Source organism: Oncorhynchus gorbuscha, unplaced genomic scaffold (assembly GCF_021184085.1).
Source record: "Oncorhynchus gorbuscha isolate QuinsamMale2020 ecotype Even-year unplaced genomic scaffold, OgorEven_v1.0 Un_scaffold_3850, whole genome shotgun sequence".
Classification (NCBI taxonomy): Eukaryota; Metazoa; Chordata; class Actinopteri; order Salmoniformes; family Salmonidae; genus Oncorhynchus; species Oncorhynchus gorbuscha.
In genome coordinates, this window is record NW_025748001.1 from 1 (window position 1) to 20000 (window position 20000).

At 43.4% G+C, this 20000-nt stretch overlaps 1 protein-coding gene across 3 annotated transcripts in view; it reads left to right on the forward strand.

Annotated features, from left to right (window-relative positions):
- The first annotated feature begins 1923 nt into the window (after positions 1-1923).
- LOC124028210 (NLR family CARD domain-containing protein 3-like) overlaps positions 1924-20000 on the forward strand; it is a 21670-nt gene continuing 3593 nt past the window's right edge. Inside the window, exons 1-7 of one of the 3 annotated variants that reach the window (XM_046340320.1) lie at positions 1924-2063; positions 9540-9656; positions 9841-9959; positions 10348-12148; positions 12389-12565; positions 13535-13708; positions 18045-18218. In XM_046340320.1, the coding sequence (XP_046196276.1) occupies positions 1936-2063; positions 9540-9656; positions 9841-9959; positions 10348-12148; positions 12389-12565; positions 13535-13708; positions 18045-18218 (2690 nt within the window). In that variant the 5' untranslated portion in view covers positions 1924-1935. The remainder of the gene's footprint in view (positions 2064-9539; positions 9657-9840; positions 9960-10347; positions 12149-12388; positions 12566-13534; positions 13709-18044; positions 18219-20000) is intronic. The other 2 variants (XM_046340321.1, XM_046340322.1) reach the window with 2 other exon arrangements.

The following is a 20000-nucleotide window of genomic DNA, read 5'->3' on the forward strand; positions in this document are numbered from 1 at the left end:
GTCATAATGATGGGCTGGCTATTCAATAGGTTATAATGATGGGCTGGCTATTCAATAGGTCATAATGATGGGCTGGCTATTCAATATGTCATAATGATGGGCTGGCTATTCAATAGGTTATAATGATGGGCTGGCTATTCAATAGGTTATAATGATGGGCTGGCTATTCAATAGGTTATAATGATGGGCTGGCTATTCAATATGTCATAATGATGGGCTGGCTATTCAATATGTCATAATGATGGGCTGGCTATTCAATATGTCATAATGATGGGCTGGCTATTCAATATGTCATAATGATGGGCTGGCTATTCAATAGGTTATAATGATGGGCTGGCTATTCAATATGTCATAATGATGGGCTGGCTATTCAATAGGTTATAATGATGGGCTGGCTATTCAATATGTCATAATGATGGGCTGGCTATTCAATATGTCATAATGATGGGCTGGCTATTCAATATGTTATATCAATCTGTACAAACTTGAGGAAAGTATGACGTCATTGACATATTTTTATGGCGCTCTCTCATCTAAAAAAAATACACCTCTGCTTATTTTGAGCTCCCGAGTGGTGCAGCGGTCTATTGCACTGCATCTCTGTGCTAGAGGCATCACTACAGACCCTGGTTCGATCCGGCCGTGATCGGGAGTCCCATAGGGCGGCGCACAATTTGCCCAGCGTTATCCAGGTTACGGGAGGGTGTGGCAGGGGGAGGCCATCATTGAAAGTAAGAATGTGTTCTTAAACTGACTTGCCTAGTTAACTAAAGGTTAAATAAATGTATATTATCATGCTGAACGACCTGATGGCCTCCATTGGAAATGTTCAGAAAAATATCAGGCCTAGGCTACATGCTCTGTCCTGCTACTGTTATGCCTATAACATTATGGGAACTGATCTGAACAGGTTGGTCATCTATGATATATAGCTATAACCAAGGTATAGACCTCCATCTGCATATAACGAACAATCTGCTATTATACATTATAAGGTAGTCTACTTTACATAATATAACAGCTACATATCACTAACAACCCACTACTATACATTATAAGGTAGTCTACTTTACATAATATAACATCTACATATCACTAACAACCCACTATTATACATTATAAGGTAGTCTACTTTACATAATATAACATCTACATATCACTAACAACCCACTACTATACATTATAACCTTGTCTAGTTTACATAATATAACATCTACATATCACTAACAACCCACTACTATACATTATAACCTTGTCTAGTTTACATAATATAACATCTCTTACTTATTGCAAAAAGCCTTTCTGAATGTATCAATCATGCCCATTTTATCCCTTCTGTCCACATTCTCAGATATGTTTAGAAAAGAACCGATTGAAAGACAATAAATAGCCTACTTTTAATGAATAAAAATAAGTGTGAGACATGGCCTTGTGTTTCCACACTGTCTATAATTACCTTAACAAACAGTGACTTATGTACAGATGACCTCAACTAGTCTGTCATGGCCTTGTGTTTCCACACTGTCTATAATTACCTTAACAAACAGTGACTTATGTACAGATGACCTCAACTAGTCTGTCATGGCCTTGTGTTTCCACACTGTCTATAATTACCTTAACAAACAGTGACTTATGTACAGATGACCTCAACTAGTCTGTCATGGCCTTGTGTTTCCACACTGTCTATAATTACCTTAACAAACAGTGACTTATTAGTATTGTTATTGACTGTTACCATGGAGAAGAGATGTCACAACTACATGTTCATGTGATTGCATTAAATCATCTGCCTGTTTCAATATGTCTGTTAGTAAATGTTTTATTTCTCAAAGAGATAATGAATACATGAGATTAATTGACATTCAAGAATTGTTGTCAGTGTTTTAACCACAACCAACATGCTGGATCTCTGTTTATAGGGCTCAGTGCTATAAAATGAGTCTCTCTGGGGAGAGAGAGGAGGGGAGCCCTGCCTCTAAAATGAGTCTCTCTGGGGAGAGAGAGGAGGGGGTCCCTGCCTCTAAAATGAATCTCTCTGGGGAACATGACACCAAAGCTAAGAGGTGAGATGACAATTTTGCTTAAGATTTATTATGTTTTTTTCAAAAACACTCTATCCACATTTTTATTGAACATAGCTTTATTTTTTGAAATGATATTACTGTAAGGGGTGTGTACTGACGACAGAGAAGTCAGACGCGGGAGAGCAAAAACTGTGTTTACAAACAGAGCAGTTTTATTAACAAAAAACCCACCCGAAAACAGTACAATCAAACAATGGGTACATAACCCGACACACACCAGGACAGATGTGCGCAAACACTTACAATAAACAAACACTGACAAAGACATGAGGGGGAACAGAGGGGTAAATACACAACATGTAATTGATGGGATTGGAACCAGGTGTGATGGAAGACAAGACAAAACTAAAGGAAAATGAAAAGAGGATCAATAATGGCTAGAAGGTCGGGGACTTCAACCGCCAAATGAACAAGGGCCAACTTCGGCGGAAGTCGTGACAGTACCCCCCCAGCTCCAGACAACCCGGAGGTCGAGGCGCAGGGCGATCCAGACGAAGACGGTGGAACTGCTGCAGCATAGATGGGTCCAACACGTCCTCGACCGGAACCCAGCACCTCTCCTCCGGGCCGCCTCGAATGGAGCGAACGGAGTACGGCTGATGCCAAGGCGCCAGAACCGGCTGGTACCCCAGTACGCACTGGAAGGGAGAGAGGTTAGAGGAGGAGGGGCGGAGCGAGTTCTGTGCCATCTCGGCTCAGGGCACGAACGCCGCCCACTCCCCTGGCCAGGACAGGCAATAGGACCACCGAAACCTACCCACATCTTGGTTCACTCTCTCCACCTGCCCATTACTCTCGGGGTGAAACCCTGAAGTAAGACTGATCGAGACACCCAGACTTTCCATGAACGCCTTCCAGACCCTAGATGTGAACTGGGGATCCGATCAGACACTATATCCTCAAGCACCCAGTTGTGCCAGAAGACGTGTGTAAACAAGGCCTACTTAACAATACCTCACAGTGATCAGATTCAGCCCCTGATTGTCAATACATGGGTGCAGATCTCCCTCCTCCTTCACAAAACAGAAACTCGAGGAGGTGGGTGAAGAGGAGGACCGAATGTACCCCTGACACAGTGATTCAGAGACATAAGTTTCCATAGCCTCCGTCTCCGCCTGTGAGAGGGGATACACGTGACTCCTGGGAAGTGCAGCGTCTACCAGGAGATTTATCGCACAATCGCCCCGTCAATGAGGTGGTAATTGAGTCGCCTTCTTTTTAGAGAAGGCGAGAGACAAATCGAAATATTCAGGGGGAATGCGGGGAAAACTCAGGGAAAGTGACATACAAACATATGTGCAACAGAGGGCTCTGGGAGAGAATGGTGCCGGCTCACCCTGGGTGACGCCAGAGCGCCCTGCCAGCTGTCTCGATCCCCAAAGGAACCAACCTGGCACCGACCGGCAGTGTGACCTCTGTGGCCACAGATGGAGCACGAGCGGGAACCCCCTCCGGTCTCCCTGCACACTGCCCCTCCCAGCTCCATGGGTATCGGAGAGGGGGTACGGGAGGATGGAACCATCAGACCCTGATCAGAATGTCCGCGGGTGGCCAGCAGGTTGACCAGCCGGGATGGACAGGTCCACCAGTTGGTCGAACGTGAGGGTAGTGTCTCTGCAGGCCAACCCCCGACGGATGTCCTCGTGCAGACTGCAGCGGTAATGGTCGATCAGGGTCCTGTCGCTCCATCCCGCGCCGGCAGCAAGGGTCCTAAACTCCAGGGCAAACTCCTGTGCACTCCTCGTATTCTGCCTCAGATGGAAGAAGAGCTCACCCGCCGCTCTACCCTCAGGCGGGTGGTCGAAGATTGCCCGGAAACGGTGGGTGAACTCCTCAAACTGGTCCAACGCCGCATCTCCCTCTCTCCACACGGCGTTGGCTCACTCGAGGGCTTTCCCGGTGAGGCACGAGATGAGGGCGGACACCCTCTCATGGCGATGGAGCCGGGAGGATGGTGGCCAGGTATAGGTCCAGTTGAAGAAGGCAGTTCGCAGCCTTTCCGTCGTATTCCTGGGGCAGGGAGAGACGAAACCCACTGGGACCAGGAGGAAGAGGGGCGCTCAGAGAAGACCCCGGTTGTGCTGGTGGAGGCGCTGGAAGAACTCCCTGTCTCTCCCAGCGGTACATAGTCTGGACAACCCAGTCCATGGCGGTGCCAAGATGGTGGAACATTGCTGCGTGCTCTCGGACGCACTCCTCCACCCGGGGTACCTGCTCCTGTTGACTCCAAAGTCTGGTCGGTGATTCTGTAAGGGGTGTGTACTGGCGACAGAGAAGTCAGACGCAGGAGAGCAAAATCTGTGTTTCCAAACGGAGCAGTTTAATAACAAAAAAAACAGAACAATCAAATAATGAGTAAATAACCCAACACCCACCAGGACAGACGAGCACAAGCACTTACAATAAACAATCACCCACCAGGACATGAGGGGGAACAGAGGGGTAAATACACACCAGGACAGACGAACACAAGCACTACAATAAACAATCACCCACAAGGACATGAGGGGGAACAGAGGGGTAAATACACACCAGGACAGACGAACACAAGCACTACAATAAACAATCACCCACAAGGACATGAGGGGGAACAGAGGGGTAAATACACACCAGGACAGACGAACACAAGCACTACAATAAACAATCACCCACAAGGACATGAGGGGGAACAGAGGGGTAAATACACACCAGGACAGACGAGCACAAGCACTTACAATAAACAATCACCCACCAGGACATGAGGGGGAACAGAGGGGTAAATACCCACCAGGACAGACGAGCACAAGCACTTACAATAAACAATCACCCACCAGGACATGAGGGAGAACAGAGGGGTAAATACCCACCAGGACAGACGAGCACAAGCACTTACAATAAACAATCACCCACCAGGACATGAGGGGGAACAGAGGGGTAAATACCCACCAGGACAGACGAACACAAGCACTACAATAAACAATCACCCACAAGGACATGAGGACACAATACACAACATGTAATTGATGGGATTGGAACCAGGTGTGATGGAAGACAAGAAAACCAAAGGAAAATGAAAAGAGGATCAGCGATGGCTAGAAGGTCGGGGACTTTGACCGCCGAATGAACATGGAGAGGGACCAACTTCGGAAGAAGTCGTGCCAATTACTGTTCTCTGATTTTGTCACGTTCGTTGAATGGAGGAGACCAAGGCGCAGCGTGATATGAATACATGTTATATTTTAATAAAGACGGACATTAAACAAACTACAAAAACAACCAAACGAACGTGAAGCTTTACTATAAATGTGCAGACACAGGCAACTAGACATAGACAATAACCCACGAAATACCCAAAGAAGATGGCAATGATAGACAGCTGCCTCTAATTGAGAACCAATCTAGGCAACCATAGACATACATAAACACCGAGATAGTAAACACCCCCATAAACATACAATGTCCCTAGACAGTACAAAAACATATACATCACCCATGTCACACCCTGACCTAACCAAAATAATAAAGAAAACAAAGAATACTAAGGTCAGGGTGTGACAGATTTGTTTTATTTTTATCAATCATTCAATACAATTTCATTATAAAGCTCTTCTTACATCAGCTGATGTCACACAGTGCTGTATAGAAACCCAGACTAAAACCCCAAACAGCAAGCAATGCAGGTGTAGATGCATGGTGACTAGGAAGAACTCCCTAGAAAGGCCAAAACCTAGGAAGAAACCTAGAGAGGAACCAGGCTATGAGGGGTGGCCAGTCCTCTTCTGGCTGTGCCGGGTGGAGATTATAACAGAACATGGCCAATATGTTCAAATGTTCATAGATGACCAGCAGGGTCAAATAATAATAATCACAGTGGTTATAGAGGGTGCATCAGGTCAGCACCTCAGGAGTAGATGTCAGTTGACTTTTCATCGCCAATCATTCAGACTATCTCTACCACACCTGCTGTCTCTAGAGAGTTTTAAACGGCAGGTCTGGGACAGGTAGCACGTCCGGTGAACAGGTCAGGATTCCAAAGAACAGAACAGTTGAAACCAGCTGGACTGGGGACAGCAAGGGGTCATCAGGCCAGGTAGTCTTGAGGCATGTTCCTAGGGCTCAGGTCCTCCAAGAGAAAGAGATAGAGAGAAAATGTGAGAGAGAATTAGAAAGAGAGAAAAATAGAAAGTGAGAGAGAGAGAGAGAGAGAGAATTAGAAAGAGAGAAAAATAGAAAGAGAGAATTAGAGAGAGCATACTCAAATTCACACCGGACACCGGATAAGACAGGAGAAATACTCCAGATATAACAGACTGACTCTAGCCCCCCGACACATAAACTAATGCAGCATAAATGCTGGAGGCTGAGACAGGAGGGGTCAGGAGACATTGTGGCCCCGTCTGACAATACCCCGGACAGGGCCAAACAGGCAGAATATTTTTTTATTTTTTTTATTTAACCAGGTAGGCAAGTTGAGAACAAGTTCTCATTTACGATTGCGATCTGGCCAAGATAAAGCAAAGCAGTTCGACACAAACAACAACACAGAGTTACACATGGAGTAAAACAAACATACAGTCAATAATACAGTAGAAAAATAAGTCTATATACAATGTGAGCAAATTAGGTGAGAAGGGAGGTAAAGGCAAAAAAAGGCCATGGTGGCAAAGTAAATACAATATAGCAAGTAAAACACTGGAATGGTAGATTTGCAGTGGAAGAATGTGCAAAGTAGAAATTAAAATAATGGGGTGCAAAGGAGCAAAATAAATACATAAATAAAATAAATACAGTAGGGAAAGAGGTAGTTGTTTGGGCTAAATTATAGGTGGGCTATGTACAGGTGCAGTAATCTGTGAGCTGCTTTGACAGCTGGTGCTTAAAGCTAGTGAGGGAGATAAGTGTTTCCAGTTTCAGAGATTTTTGTAGTTCGTTCCAGTCATTGGCAGCAGAGAACTGGAAGGAGAGGTGGCCAAAGGAAGAATTGGTTTTGGGGGTGACCAGAGAGATATACCTGCTGGAGTGCGTGCTACAGGTGGGAGATGCTATGGTGACCAGCGGGCTGAGATAAGGGGGGACTTTACCTAGCAGGGTCTTGTAGATGACCTGGAGCCAGTGGGTTTGGCGACGAGTATGAAGCAAGGGCGTACAGGTCGCAGAGGTGGGTATGGGGCTTTGGTGACAAAACGGATGGCTATTTTGTAAATGACATCGCCGAACTCGAGGATCGGTAGGATGGTCAGTTTTACGAGGGTATGTTTGGCAGCATGATTGAAGGATGCTTTGTTGCAAAATAGGAAGCCAATTCTAGATTTAACTTTCGATTTGAGATGTTTGATGTGAGTGTGGAAGGAGAGTTTACAGTCTAACCAGACACCTAGGTATTTGTAGTTGTCCACATATTCTAAGTCAGAACCGTCCAGAGTAGTGATGCTGGTCCGGCGGGCAGGTGCAGGCAGCAATCGGTTGAAGAGCATGCATTTAGATACACTTGTATTTAAGAGTAGTTGTAGGCCACGGAAGGAGAGTTGTATGGCATTGAAGCTCGTCTGGAGGGTTGTTAACACAGTGTCCAAATAAGGTCCAGAAGTGATATGCGATACTGTCTCACCTAGATAACTTAAGATAAATGCACTTACAGATGCCATATCTTAATTTCACATAATTTCTCACGTCAGGAAAATAATCCTACAGCATCAGGAAATTGTAATTCATAAACAAATGTAGGGGTTGGTACATGTTTCAATAGTGCAAATCAAGTTTGACAGAAATGACAAACTATAGAAGCCTATTTAAGGCCTGATAGCGATTGAAATTAGGCTTACGGGTGTTTTTAAAATGCATATTTTATACAACCGTCCAATATGTAATATACGTTCCCCACGCATCACGCAGAGAGAACGGTTGTGTCGTGTGTCGTTGGAGCATGTCGTTATTTAGAGCATGTATAGAAAGGGAGTGCTGCTCCTGGATCAGATTTCTCTATTCAAATCTTTCCTTAACATTATACTTATAACACAATACTGATGACAGCTCTGCTCCTAGAGAGATAATACTACAATCGGCTGGAAATATTGAGGCGGCTTATTCTAAGGCTTCCCCAATAAAAATGCAATAAATCACAGATTTGACACAACATTGCACACGTTAGGCTACACGTCATGAAATATATTGAGACAAATTTCTGACCGTAGTCTACAAGTAGCAAAATAAAACTTTATTGATTGAAAATGAAATATATTTCAATATGATTGAAATAGGCCTGTAGCCAACTGGTTAAATTTTAATGCAGACATCGCGGTTTTCATTTGAAGCATAATTTTATATTTCGCTTGTTTGTATCAATTACGAAGACATTGGCAATTTTGTTCCGAAGCTATCAGCGGTCACAGAGAGACCAAGGTTCTAACGATAGACTTTTCGGGAAACCGGACCCAGGATAATAATATTTGCTAAGTGACTAAATTGTCGAATGTAAATGTTTTAAAAACAGATCTCATATTACTGTACAGAATTATTATTTAAAAAAATATATATATATTATTGTCACAAAGAAGTACTGTAGTACGTCTGGGTTTAACACAGTCAAATGTAACGAATAACAATTTATTACATGAGAGTGTCTTATTACATGAGAGTGTTTATGAGAGTGAGGCAGATGTATAATATATCAAATATATTTTAAACAAATATGATGACATAGTGAAGAAAACACACCAATTGCTTTCATAATTTCTTTAAACAATAAGATCAAATGTACTACTCAACTCCAGCCACTTTAATAATGGGAATTGATGGGAAATGATGTAAGATATATCACTAGCCACTTTAAACAATGCTACCTAATATAATGTTTACTTACCCTACATTATTCATCTCATATGTATACGTATATACTGTACTCTATATCATCTACTGCATCCTTATGTAATACATATATCACTAGCCACTTTAAACAATGCTACCTAATATAATGTTTACTTACCCTACATTATTCATCTCATATGTATACGTATATACTGTACTCTATATCATCTACTGCATCTTTATGTAATACATGTATCACTAGCCACTTTAACTATGCCACTTTGTTTACATACTCATCTCATATGTATATACTGTACTCGATACCATCTACTGTATGCTGCTCTGTACCATCACTCATTCATATATCTTTATGTACATATTCTTTATCCCCTAAAACTTGTGTGTATAAGACAGTAGTTTTGGAATTGTTAGTTAGATTACTTGTTGGTTATTACTGCATTGTCGGAACTAGAAGCACAAGCATTTCGCTACACTTGCATTAACATCTGCTAACCATGTATATGTGACAAATAAAATTGGATTTGATTTGATTTGATACTTGCATTTCCCAAAAATGGATATATAACATTTTGGAAGGAAACGTTTCTCATGTTTCTCCATCTGAGCTTAGAGTAAATGAGATTCCTAATGTTTGTCTCTGTTGTGTTGAAGTCCAATCAAGCAGGAGAGACCAGCCTCCCCTGTACCCAGCTGTGAGTCCATGAAGAGTGGCTGTTCTATGCTTGAACCTATAACGTTTAGAGAGGGAGACTTTTCTACTGAACAAAGGTAAGAAGAACTCAAGGGTCATGGTCAGTGAGTTAAACAACGCTGTCTCTAGGCATTTCTGCTCTCCCATTTTCCCATTTATTTTTGTGGTGTTCATAATCCATAGGCTAATCCTTTTTTCAATTTTCATAGCCTTAAAACAATATTTAACAAACACAACATTCCCTGTCTGTGTGATTCTTAGTCCAGAACTCCCAGAAGACTTTGAGAGTCAGAGGGAGGATGAGGAAGTGGTGAATGCTGAAGATGAGAAGCAGGATATCAGTGCCATAGAGAGGGACATTTCTGACACACTGGAGAAAAGTAAAATCTGTCTGCCTCATGTTGATTGCTGTTTTGTAACAAACATTTAAAAGCTGTAGCTAAAGTACAGATAAAGTAGCTGTGTAACTCAATGATATTGTAGAAGCCTTAACACAACACACGAGGGATGTGTTGTGTTGATTAATTTAGTCAGAAAGAGGAGAGATGAGAGATAGACAGAGACACAACATTAATGATAATATCAGTAATACAAATAATACAAATACACTCTGTCACTCCAGTGTGCAATGATTATGAAAACACTTAAACATTTATACAGTCAGTTAAGAGAAGAAAATATTATAATGTACAACTTTATAACACATTCCTACAATACTGTAGGCATATAAAACAGACATATTATTAATATCCTCTGGGTTATTTCTAGATTCAGATGAGCTTGCTGTGATTTGCCAACGTGAACTCAAATCTAATCTAAAGAAGAAGTTTCAATGTGTATTTGAGGGGATCGCTCAACAAGGAAACCCAACACTTCTCAATAAGATCTACACAGAGCTCTACATCACAGAGGGTGGAACAGGAGAGGTCAATAATGAACATGAGCTGAGACAGATTGAGACAACAACCAGGAAACAAGCAAGACCAGAGACTGCAATCAAATGTAATGAAATCTTCAAACCCTTAACTGGACAAGACAAACTTATCAGAACTGTGCTGACAAAGGGAGTCGCTGGCATTGGAAAAACAGTCTCTGTGCAGAAGTTCATTCTGGACTGGGCTGAAGGAAAAGCAAATCAGGATGTTCAATTTGTATTTTCATTCCCTTTTCGGGAGCTGAATTTGATGAAAGAGGAAAAACACAATTTGATTGAACTTCTCAATCACTTCTCAACGGAAACTAAAGAATCAAGAATCTCCAACTATGACAGGTACAAAGTTCTGTTCATCTTTGATGGTCTGGATGAGTGCCGACTGCCCCTAGACTTCCAGAAGAACAAGATCTGTTGTGACGTCACAGAGTCAACCTCAGTGGATGTTCTGCTGACAAATCTCATCAATGGAAATCTGCTTCCCGCTGCTCTCCTCTGGATAACTACCCGACCTGCAGCAGCCAATCAGATCCCCCCTGAGTGTGTTGACCAGGTGACAGAGGTACGAGGGTTCAATGACCCACAGAAGGAGGAGTACTTCCGGAAGAGATTCAGTGATGATGAGGACCTGGCCAGCAGTATCATCTCACACATAAAGACATCAAGGAGCCTCCACATCATGTGCCACATTCCAGTCTTCTGTTGGATTTCTGCAATAGTCCTTGAACACATGCTGAAGCATAAGAAAGAAGAGATGCCCAAGACTCTGACTGAGATGTACACACATCTTGTGGTGTTTCATACCAAACAGAAGAATGAAAAGTATCTTGGGAAAGAAGAGACAGGTCCACACTGGAATAAAGAGAGCATTCTGTCACTGGGAAAACTGGCTTTTCAACAGCTGGTGAAGGGCAATCTGATTTTCTATGAAGAAGACCTGAAAGAGGCTGGCATTGATGTCAATGAAGCCTCAGTGTACTCAGGATTGTGCACACAGCTCTTTAAAGAGGAATGTGGGCTGTACCAGGACAAGGTGTACTGCTTTGTGCATCTGAGCATTCAAGAGTTTCTGGCTGCTCTATATGTATTCCTCTCATTCATCAACAACAATGAGAATCTAATGGCCAAACCGCAATCAACATCCAGCAACTTTCTTGCTCTGTTCAGAGACAGACGTGAAGTTACTTTCTACAAGAGTGTTGTGGATAAAGCCTTACAAAGTGAGACGGGAAACCTGGACCTTTTCCTCCGCTTCCTTCTGGGCCTCTCACTGGAGTCCAATCAGAAGCACTTAGGAGGTCTACTGACAAAGACAAGAAGCAGCTCACAGAGCCATGAAGAAACAGTCAAGTACATCAAAGAGAGGATCAGAGAGAATCCTTCTCCAGAGAGGTGCATCAATCTGTTCCACTGTCTGAATGAACTGAATGACCATTCTCTAGTGGAGGAGATCCAACGCTACCTGAGCTCAGGAAGTCACTCTAGAGGCAAACTGTCACCTTCACAGTGGTCAGCTCTGGTCTTTGTGTTGCTGACTTCAGAAAAGGAGCTGGATGTGTTTGACCTGAAGAAATACTCCAGATCAGAGGAAGGTCTTCTGAGGCTGCTGCCAGTGATCAAAGCCTCCAGAGCTGCTCTGTGAGTACATAGAATTACATTTAGGAATAAATAGTTACTTCAGAGAAAAATATGTATTATTGATAAACATACTGAATCAATGCATTGATGTTCACATTAGTATAACATTGTGAACATAACATTCTAGGAGACTGAAGATGAATCTATATGTTTTTTGAGAGACTAAACCTAATGCCATTGTCCTTCTACACTATGTGTATGAACAGTGTGTTTGTGAAATCATGATGTTCTCTCTGTCAGGCTGTCAAGCTGTGGAGTCACAGAGAAAAGTTGTGCTTCTCTGGCTTCTGAAGTTCTGAAGTCAAACTCCTCATACCTGAGAGAGCTGGATCTGAGTAACAATGACCTGAAGGATTCAGGAGTGAAGCTGCTCTCTGTTGGACTGTGGAATCCCCACTGTAAACTGGAGACTCTGAGGTCAGTAAATAATGTACTGTATGTATAATGTATTGTGTTATTTTTAAGTCCCTTTTATTATAAATAAGAATATAATGTGTTTCTCAACACTTCCATATTTAATATAGATGCTACCATGATTGTAGCCTTCCTCAGGGAATCGTGAATAATTATGAGTGAGAAAATTACAGATGCACAAATATCATACACCCAAAAAATGCTAACCTCCCCTTTTATTGTAATGGTGAGAGGTTAGCTGTCTTGGGGGTATGATATTTGTGTTTCTAACTTTCTCACTCATCATTATTCACAATTAATTCAGGATTATCCATAATCATGGTAGCATCCACAATAATGTAGAAGTGTTTAGAAACATATTCTATTCTTATTTATAATAAAAATGACTCCAAAATAACACAATACATTATTCACCATTCATTTATACTGGGCACAAAATCATCTGAAACACAACCAAAACAAACAGCAAATGCATCCAACAAGTTTGTAGAGTCAGAAGCTTGATGTAATAGTTGCATGCCAGGAATATGTCATTTTCTAAACAGATCAACCTATATGGATGAAAAAAGCCTCAAATGAAAGATAGTCTGCACGTCAGCATCACAGTCAGTGTATCATTTCAAATCCAAAGTGCTGGAGTACAGAGCTAAAACAACAACACACGTGTCCCAATTTGTCCCAATTTGTCCCAATTTGTCCCAATTTGTCCCAATTTTGTCAGGTTTTATTATTTTTGGGAGGCAAAAGTTAGAATTCTTCATCCACTTTGACATTAGTGTGTTTCGTGTAGATCATTGACAAAAAAAATTTTTTTTTATTTTTATCCCACTTTGTAACACAACAAAATGTGGAAAGGGTCATAGGGGTGAATAATTTCTGAATGCACTGTACCAGGTTTAAGTACACTGATATATCTAAAAGTATTTTCACCACCAAAGAATAGCAGTGTGATAGCAGTTTTACTCCTTGCAGGCTGTCAGGCTGTCTTGTCACAGAAGAAGGCTGTGCTTCTCTGGTCTCAGATCTGAAGTCAAACCCCTCACACCTGAGAGAGCTGGATCTGAGTAACAATGACCTGAAGGATTCAGGAGTGAAGCTGCTTTCTGCTGGGCTGGGAAATCCCCACTGTAAACTGGAGACTCTAAGGTCAGTATTCCTATTCCTAGTCAACAAGTGATAACTGTTCACCAGATCCTCAACAGGCACACACAGTCCACACCATACAGTATGTGTTTGGACAGTGAAGCTCACAGTTTTAAATGTGTTGCTCTGCTCCAGCATTTTGGATTTGAGATGTTTCACATTAGGCGACAGTACATAATGTCCGTTTTTATTTGAGGGTATTTGTACATCTGTTTTACCGATTAGAAATGAATCACTTTATATATCTAGTCCTCCCATTTGGAGAAGTTGTAATTATTTGAACAAATTCATTTAGTCAAAAGTTTAGTATTTGGTCCCATTGTTATGCTGGTGAATGAGGACCCAAAAGCGACTTAACAGAAACAGAGTCTTTATTCCAGTCTTAAACAAAAACGATAATCCTGGATATATCTTAGGTAAATGCAAAACAGGAAAACTGAAATCCACTCGTCAGTAGAGAGGAACGACTGGAGACGCGACCACAGACTGCAGGTCGCTTCGGGAAGGCACCGGCCGTAGCTGACATAGACACCTGCTCACACGCAGCATCTGAAGAAGGCAAAAACACGACAGGGCGGAACAAGGACACAGAACAGCGAACATCAAACAAGGATCCGACAAGGACAGAAGCGGAAAACAGAGGGAGAAATAGGGACTCTAATCAGAGGGCAAAATAGGGAACAGGTGTGAAAGAGTAAATGAGGTAGTTAGGAGAATGAGGAACAGCTGGGAGCAGGAACGGAACGATAGAGAGAGAGAGCGAGAGAGGGAGAGAGGGAGGGGGAGAGAGAGGGATAGAAAGAGGGAAAGAACCTAATAAGACCAGCAGAGGGAAACGAATAGAAGGGAAGCACAGAGACAAGACATGATAATCAATGACAAAACATGACACCCATACTCTTTCCCTGCAGTCATCCGGCGCCGACGGAGATGGCCGCCTCACTTCACGTTCCTAGGAATCTATGCAGTATTTTGTTTCTTTACGTGTTATTTCTTACGTTGTTACCCCAGGAAATCTTAGGTTTTATTACATACAGTCGGGAGGAACTACTGGATATAAGAGCAACGTCAACTCACCATCATTACGACCAGGAATACGACTTTCCCGAAGTGGATCCTGTGTTTTGCCCACCACCCGGGACAATGGATCGGATCCCAGCCGGCGAACCAAAACAACCATGCCGTAAAAGGGGCAGACGAAGCGGTCTTCTGGTTAGGCTCCGGAGACGGGCACATCGCGCACCGCTCCCGAGTATACTACTAGCCAACGTCCAGTCTCTTGACAACAAGGTAGAAGAAATCCGAGCAAGGGTAGCATTCCAGAGGGACATCAGAGACTGTAACTTTCTTTGCTTCACGGAAACATGGCTCACTCGAGACACGCTATCGGAGTTGGTACAGCCAGCTGGTTTCTTCACACATCGCGCTGACAGAAACAAGCATCTTTCTGGTAAGAAGAAGGGCGGGGGTGTATGCCTTATGATTAACAAGACGTGGTGTGATCATAACAACACACAGGAACTCAAGACCTTCTGTTCACCTGACTTAGAATTCCTCACAATCAAATGTCGACCACATTATCTACCAAGAGAATTCTCTCCGATTATAATCACAGCCCCCCAAGCAGACACATCAATGGCCCTGAACAAACTTTATTTGACTCTGTGTAAACTGGAAACCACATATCCTGAGGCTGCATTCATTGTAGCTGGGGATTTTAACAAGGCTAATCTGAAAACAAGACTCCCTAAATTCTATCCGCATATCGATTGTGCTACCAGGACTGGTAAAACCCTTGATCATTGTCATTCGAACTTCCGCAACGCATATAAGGCCCTCCCCATACTCCTTTCAGAAAAGCTGACCACGACTCCATTTTGTTGCTCCCTGCCTATGGACAGAAACTAAAACAGGAAGCTCCCACGCTCAGGTCTGTTCAACGGTGGTCCGACCAATCTGATTCCAGGCTTCAAGATTGCTTCGATCACATGGATTGGGATATATTCCGCATTGAGTCAAACAACAACATTGACAAATACGCTGATTCGGTGAGCGAGTTCATTAGCAAGTTCATTGGCAATGTTGTACCCACAGCAACTATTAAAACATTCCCAAACCAGAAACTGTGGATTGAAGGCAGCATTCGTGCAAAACTGAAAGCGCGAACCACTGCTTTTAACCAGGGCAAGGTGACCGGAAACATGACCGAATACAAACAGTGTAGCTATTCCCTCCGCAAGGCAATCAAACAAGCTAAGCGTCAGTATTGAGACAAAGTAGAGTCGCAATTCAACGGCTCAGACACAAGAGGTATGTGGCAGGGTCTACAGTCAATCACGGATTACAAAAAGAAAACCAGCCCCATCGCGTACCAGGATGTCTTGCTCCCAGACAGACTAAACAACTTCTTAGCTCGCTTTGAGGACAATACAGTGCCACTGACATGGCCCGCTACCAAAACCTGTGGACTCTCCTTCACTGCAGCCGACGTGAGTAAAACATTTAAACGTGTTAACCTTCGCAAGGCTGCAGGCCCAGACGGCATCCCGAGCCACGTCCTCAGAACATGCGCAGACCAGCTGGCTGGGGTGTTTACGGACAATTTCAATCAATCCTTATCCCAGTCTGCTGTTCCCACATGCTTCAAGAGGGCCACCATTGTTCCCGTTCCCAAAAAAGCTAAGGTAACTGAGCTAAACGACTACCGCCCCATAGCACTCACTCCTGTCCACATGAAGTGCTTTGAGAGACTAGTCAAGGACCATATCACCTCCCCCCCTACCTGACACCCTCGACCCACTCCAATTTGCTTACCGCCCCAATAGGTCCACAGACGACACAATCGCAACCACACTGCACACTGCCCTAACCCATCTGGACAAGAGGAATACCTATGTGAGAATGCTGTTCATCGAGCTCAGCATTTAACGTCAACATAGTACCCTCCAAACTCGTCATCAAGCCTGAGACCCTGGGTCTCGACCCTACCCTGTGCAACCGGGTACTGGACTTCCTGACGGGCCGCCCCCAGGTGGTGAGGGTAGGTAACAACATCTCCACCCCACTGATCCTCAACACTAGGGCCCCACAAGGGTGCGTTCTGAGCCCTCCCCTGTACTCCCTGTTCACCCATGACTGCGTGGCCATGCACACCTCCAACTCAATCATCAAGTTTGCAGACGACACGACAGTGGTAGGCTTGACTACCAATAATGACGAGACGGCCTACAGGGAGGAGGTGAGGGCCCTCAGAGTGTGATGTCAGGAAAATAACCTCACACTCAACGTGAACAAAACAAAGGAGATGATCATGGACTTCAGGAAACAGCGGAGGGAGCACCCCCATAGCCACATCGACGGGACAGTAATGGAGAGGGTAGTACGTTTTAAGTTGCTCGGCGTACACATCACGGACTGAATTGGTCCACCCACACAGACAGCGTGGTGAAGAAGGTGCAGGAGGCTGAAGAAATTCAGCTTGTCACCACAAGCACTCACAAACTTCTACAGATACACAATCGAGAGCATCCTGTCGGGCTGTATCACCGCCTGGTACGGAACTGCTCCTCCCACAACCGTAAGGCTCTTCTAAGGGTAGTGAGGTCTGCACAACGTATCACCGGGGGCAAACTACCTGCCCTGCAGGACACCTACACCACCCGATGTTACAGGAAGGCCATAAAGATCATCAAGGACATCAACCACCCGAGCCACTGCCTGTTCACCCCGCTATCATCCAGAAGGCGAGGTCAGTACAGGTGCATCAAAGCAGGGACCGAGAGACTGAAAAACAGCTTCTATCTCAAGGCCATCAGACTGTTAAACAGCCACCACTAACATTGAGTGGCTGCTGCCAACATACTGACTCAACTCCAGCCACTTTAATAATGGAAAAATTGATGTAAAAAATGTATCACTAGACTCTTTAAACAATGCCACTTAATATAATGTTTACATACCCTACATTACTCATCTCATATGTATATACTGTACTCGATACCATCTACGGCATCTTGCCTATGTCGTTCTGTACCATCACTCATTCATATATCTTTATGTACATATTCTTCCTCCCTTTACACGGGTGTGTATAAGGTAGTTGTTGTGAAATTGTTAGTTAGATTACTCGTTGGTTATTACTGCATTGTCGGAACTAGAAGCACAAGCATTTCGCTACACTCGCATTAACATCTGCTAACCATGTGTATGTGACCATGTGTATTTGATTTGATTTTGATTTTACATCAAGCTTGTGACTCTACAACCTTGTTGAATTTTCTGTTTGATTTGGTGTTAAATGAACAGTGTGTTTGTAAAATCATGATGACCTCTTTGTCAGGCTGTCAGGCTGTGGAGTCACTGAAGAAGGTTGTGCTTCTCTGGTCTCAGCTCTGAAGTCAAACCCCTCACATCTGAGAGAGTTGGATCTGAGTAACAATGACCTGAAGGATTCAGGAGTGAAGATGCTCTCTGTTGGACTGGGGAATCCCCACTGTAAATTGGATACTCTGAGGTCAGTTAATTAATAATGTATGTTCAGTGTATTGGGAAAGTATTCAGACCCCTTGACCTTTTCAACATTTTGTCACGTTACAGACTTATTAAAAATGATCATCAATCTATGTACAATACCCAATAATGACAAAGCGGAAACAGGTTTTTAGACATTTTTGCAAAAGTAGTAAAAATAAAAACAGAAATACCTCACATCACTATTCAGACCATTTGCTATGAGACTCGAAATTGATCTAAAATGCATCCTGTTTCCATTAATCATCCTTGAGATGTTTCTAAAACTTGATTGGAGTCCACCTGTGGTAAATTCAATTGATTGGACATGATTTGGAAAGGCATACACCTTTCTATATAAGGTCCCACAGTTGACAGTGCATGTCAGAGCAAAAACCAAGCTATGAGGTCAAAGGAATTGTCCGTAGAGTTTTGAGACAGGATTGTGTCAAGGCACAGATCTGGGGAAGGCTACCAAACAATTTCTGCAACATTGAAGGTCCCTAAAACACAATGGCCTTCATCATTTTTAAATTGAAGAAGTTTGGAACCAGCAAGGCTCTCCCTCATGCTGGCCGCCCGGCCAAATTGATCGGAGGAGAGGGGCCTTGGTCAGGGAGGGGACCAAGAATCCGATGGTCAGTCTTACAGAGCTCTAGGGTTCCTCTATGGAGATGGGAGAAACGTCCAGAAGGACAACCATCTCTGCAGCGCTCCACCAATCAGGCCTTTATCACGCCTCCAACTCAATCATCAAGGAGATGATTGTGGACTTCAGGAAACAGCAGAGGGAACACACCCCTATCCACATCGATGGAACAGTAGTGGAGAGGGTAGCTAGTTTTAAGTTCCTCGACATACACATCACAGACAAACTGAATTGGTCCACTCACACTGACAGCATCGTGAAGAAGGCGCAGCAGCGCCTCTTCAACCTCTGGAGGCTGAAGAAATTCGGCTTGTCGCCAAAAGCACTCACAAACTTCTACAGATGCACAATCGAGAGCATCCTGTCGGGCTGTATCACCGCCTGGTACGGAACTGCTCCTCCCACAACCGTAAGGCTCTTCTAAGGGTAGTGAGGTCTGCACAATGCATCACCGGGGGCAAACTACCTGCCCTCCAGGACACCTACACCACCCGATGTTACAGGAAGGCCATAAAGATCATCAAGGACATCAACCACCCGAGCCACTGCCTGTTCACCCCGCTATCATCCAGAAGGCGAGGTCAGTACAGGTGCATCAAAGCTGGGACCGAGAGACTGAAAAACAGCTTCTATCTCAAGGCCATCAGACTGTTAAACAGCCACTACTAACATTGAGTGGCTGCTGCCAACACACTGTCATTGACACTGACCCAACTCCAGCCACTTTAATAATGGGAATTGATGGGATATGATGTAAAATATATCACTAGCCACTTTAAACAATGCTACCTTATATAATGTTACTTACCCTACATTATTCATCTCATATGCATACGTATATACTGTACTCTACATCATCAACTGCATCCTTATGTAATACATGTATCACTAGCCACTTTAACTATGCCACTTCGTTTACTTTGTCTACACACTCATCTCATATGTATATACTGTACTCGATACCATCTACTGTATGCTGCTCTGTACCATCACTCATTCATATATCCTTATGTACATATTCTTTATCCCCTTACACTGTGTATAAGACAGTAGTTTTGGAATTGTTAGTTAGATTACTTGTTGGTTATCACTGCATTGTCGGAACTAGAAGCACAAGCATTTCGCTACACTCGCATT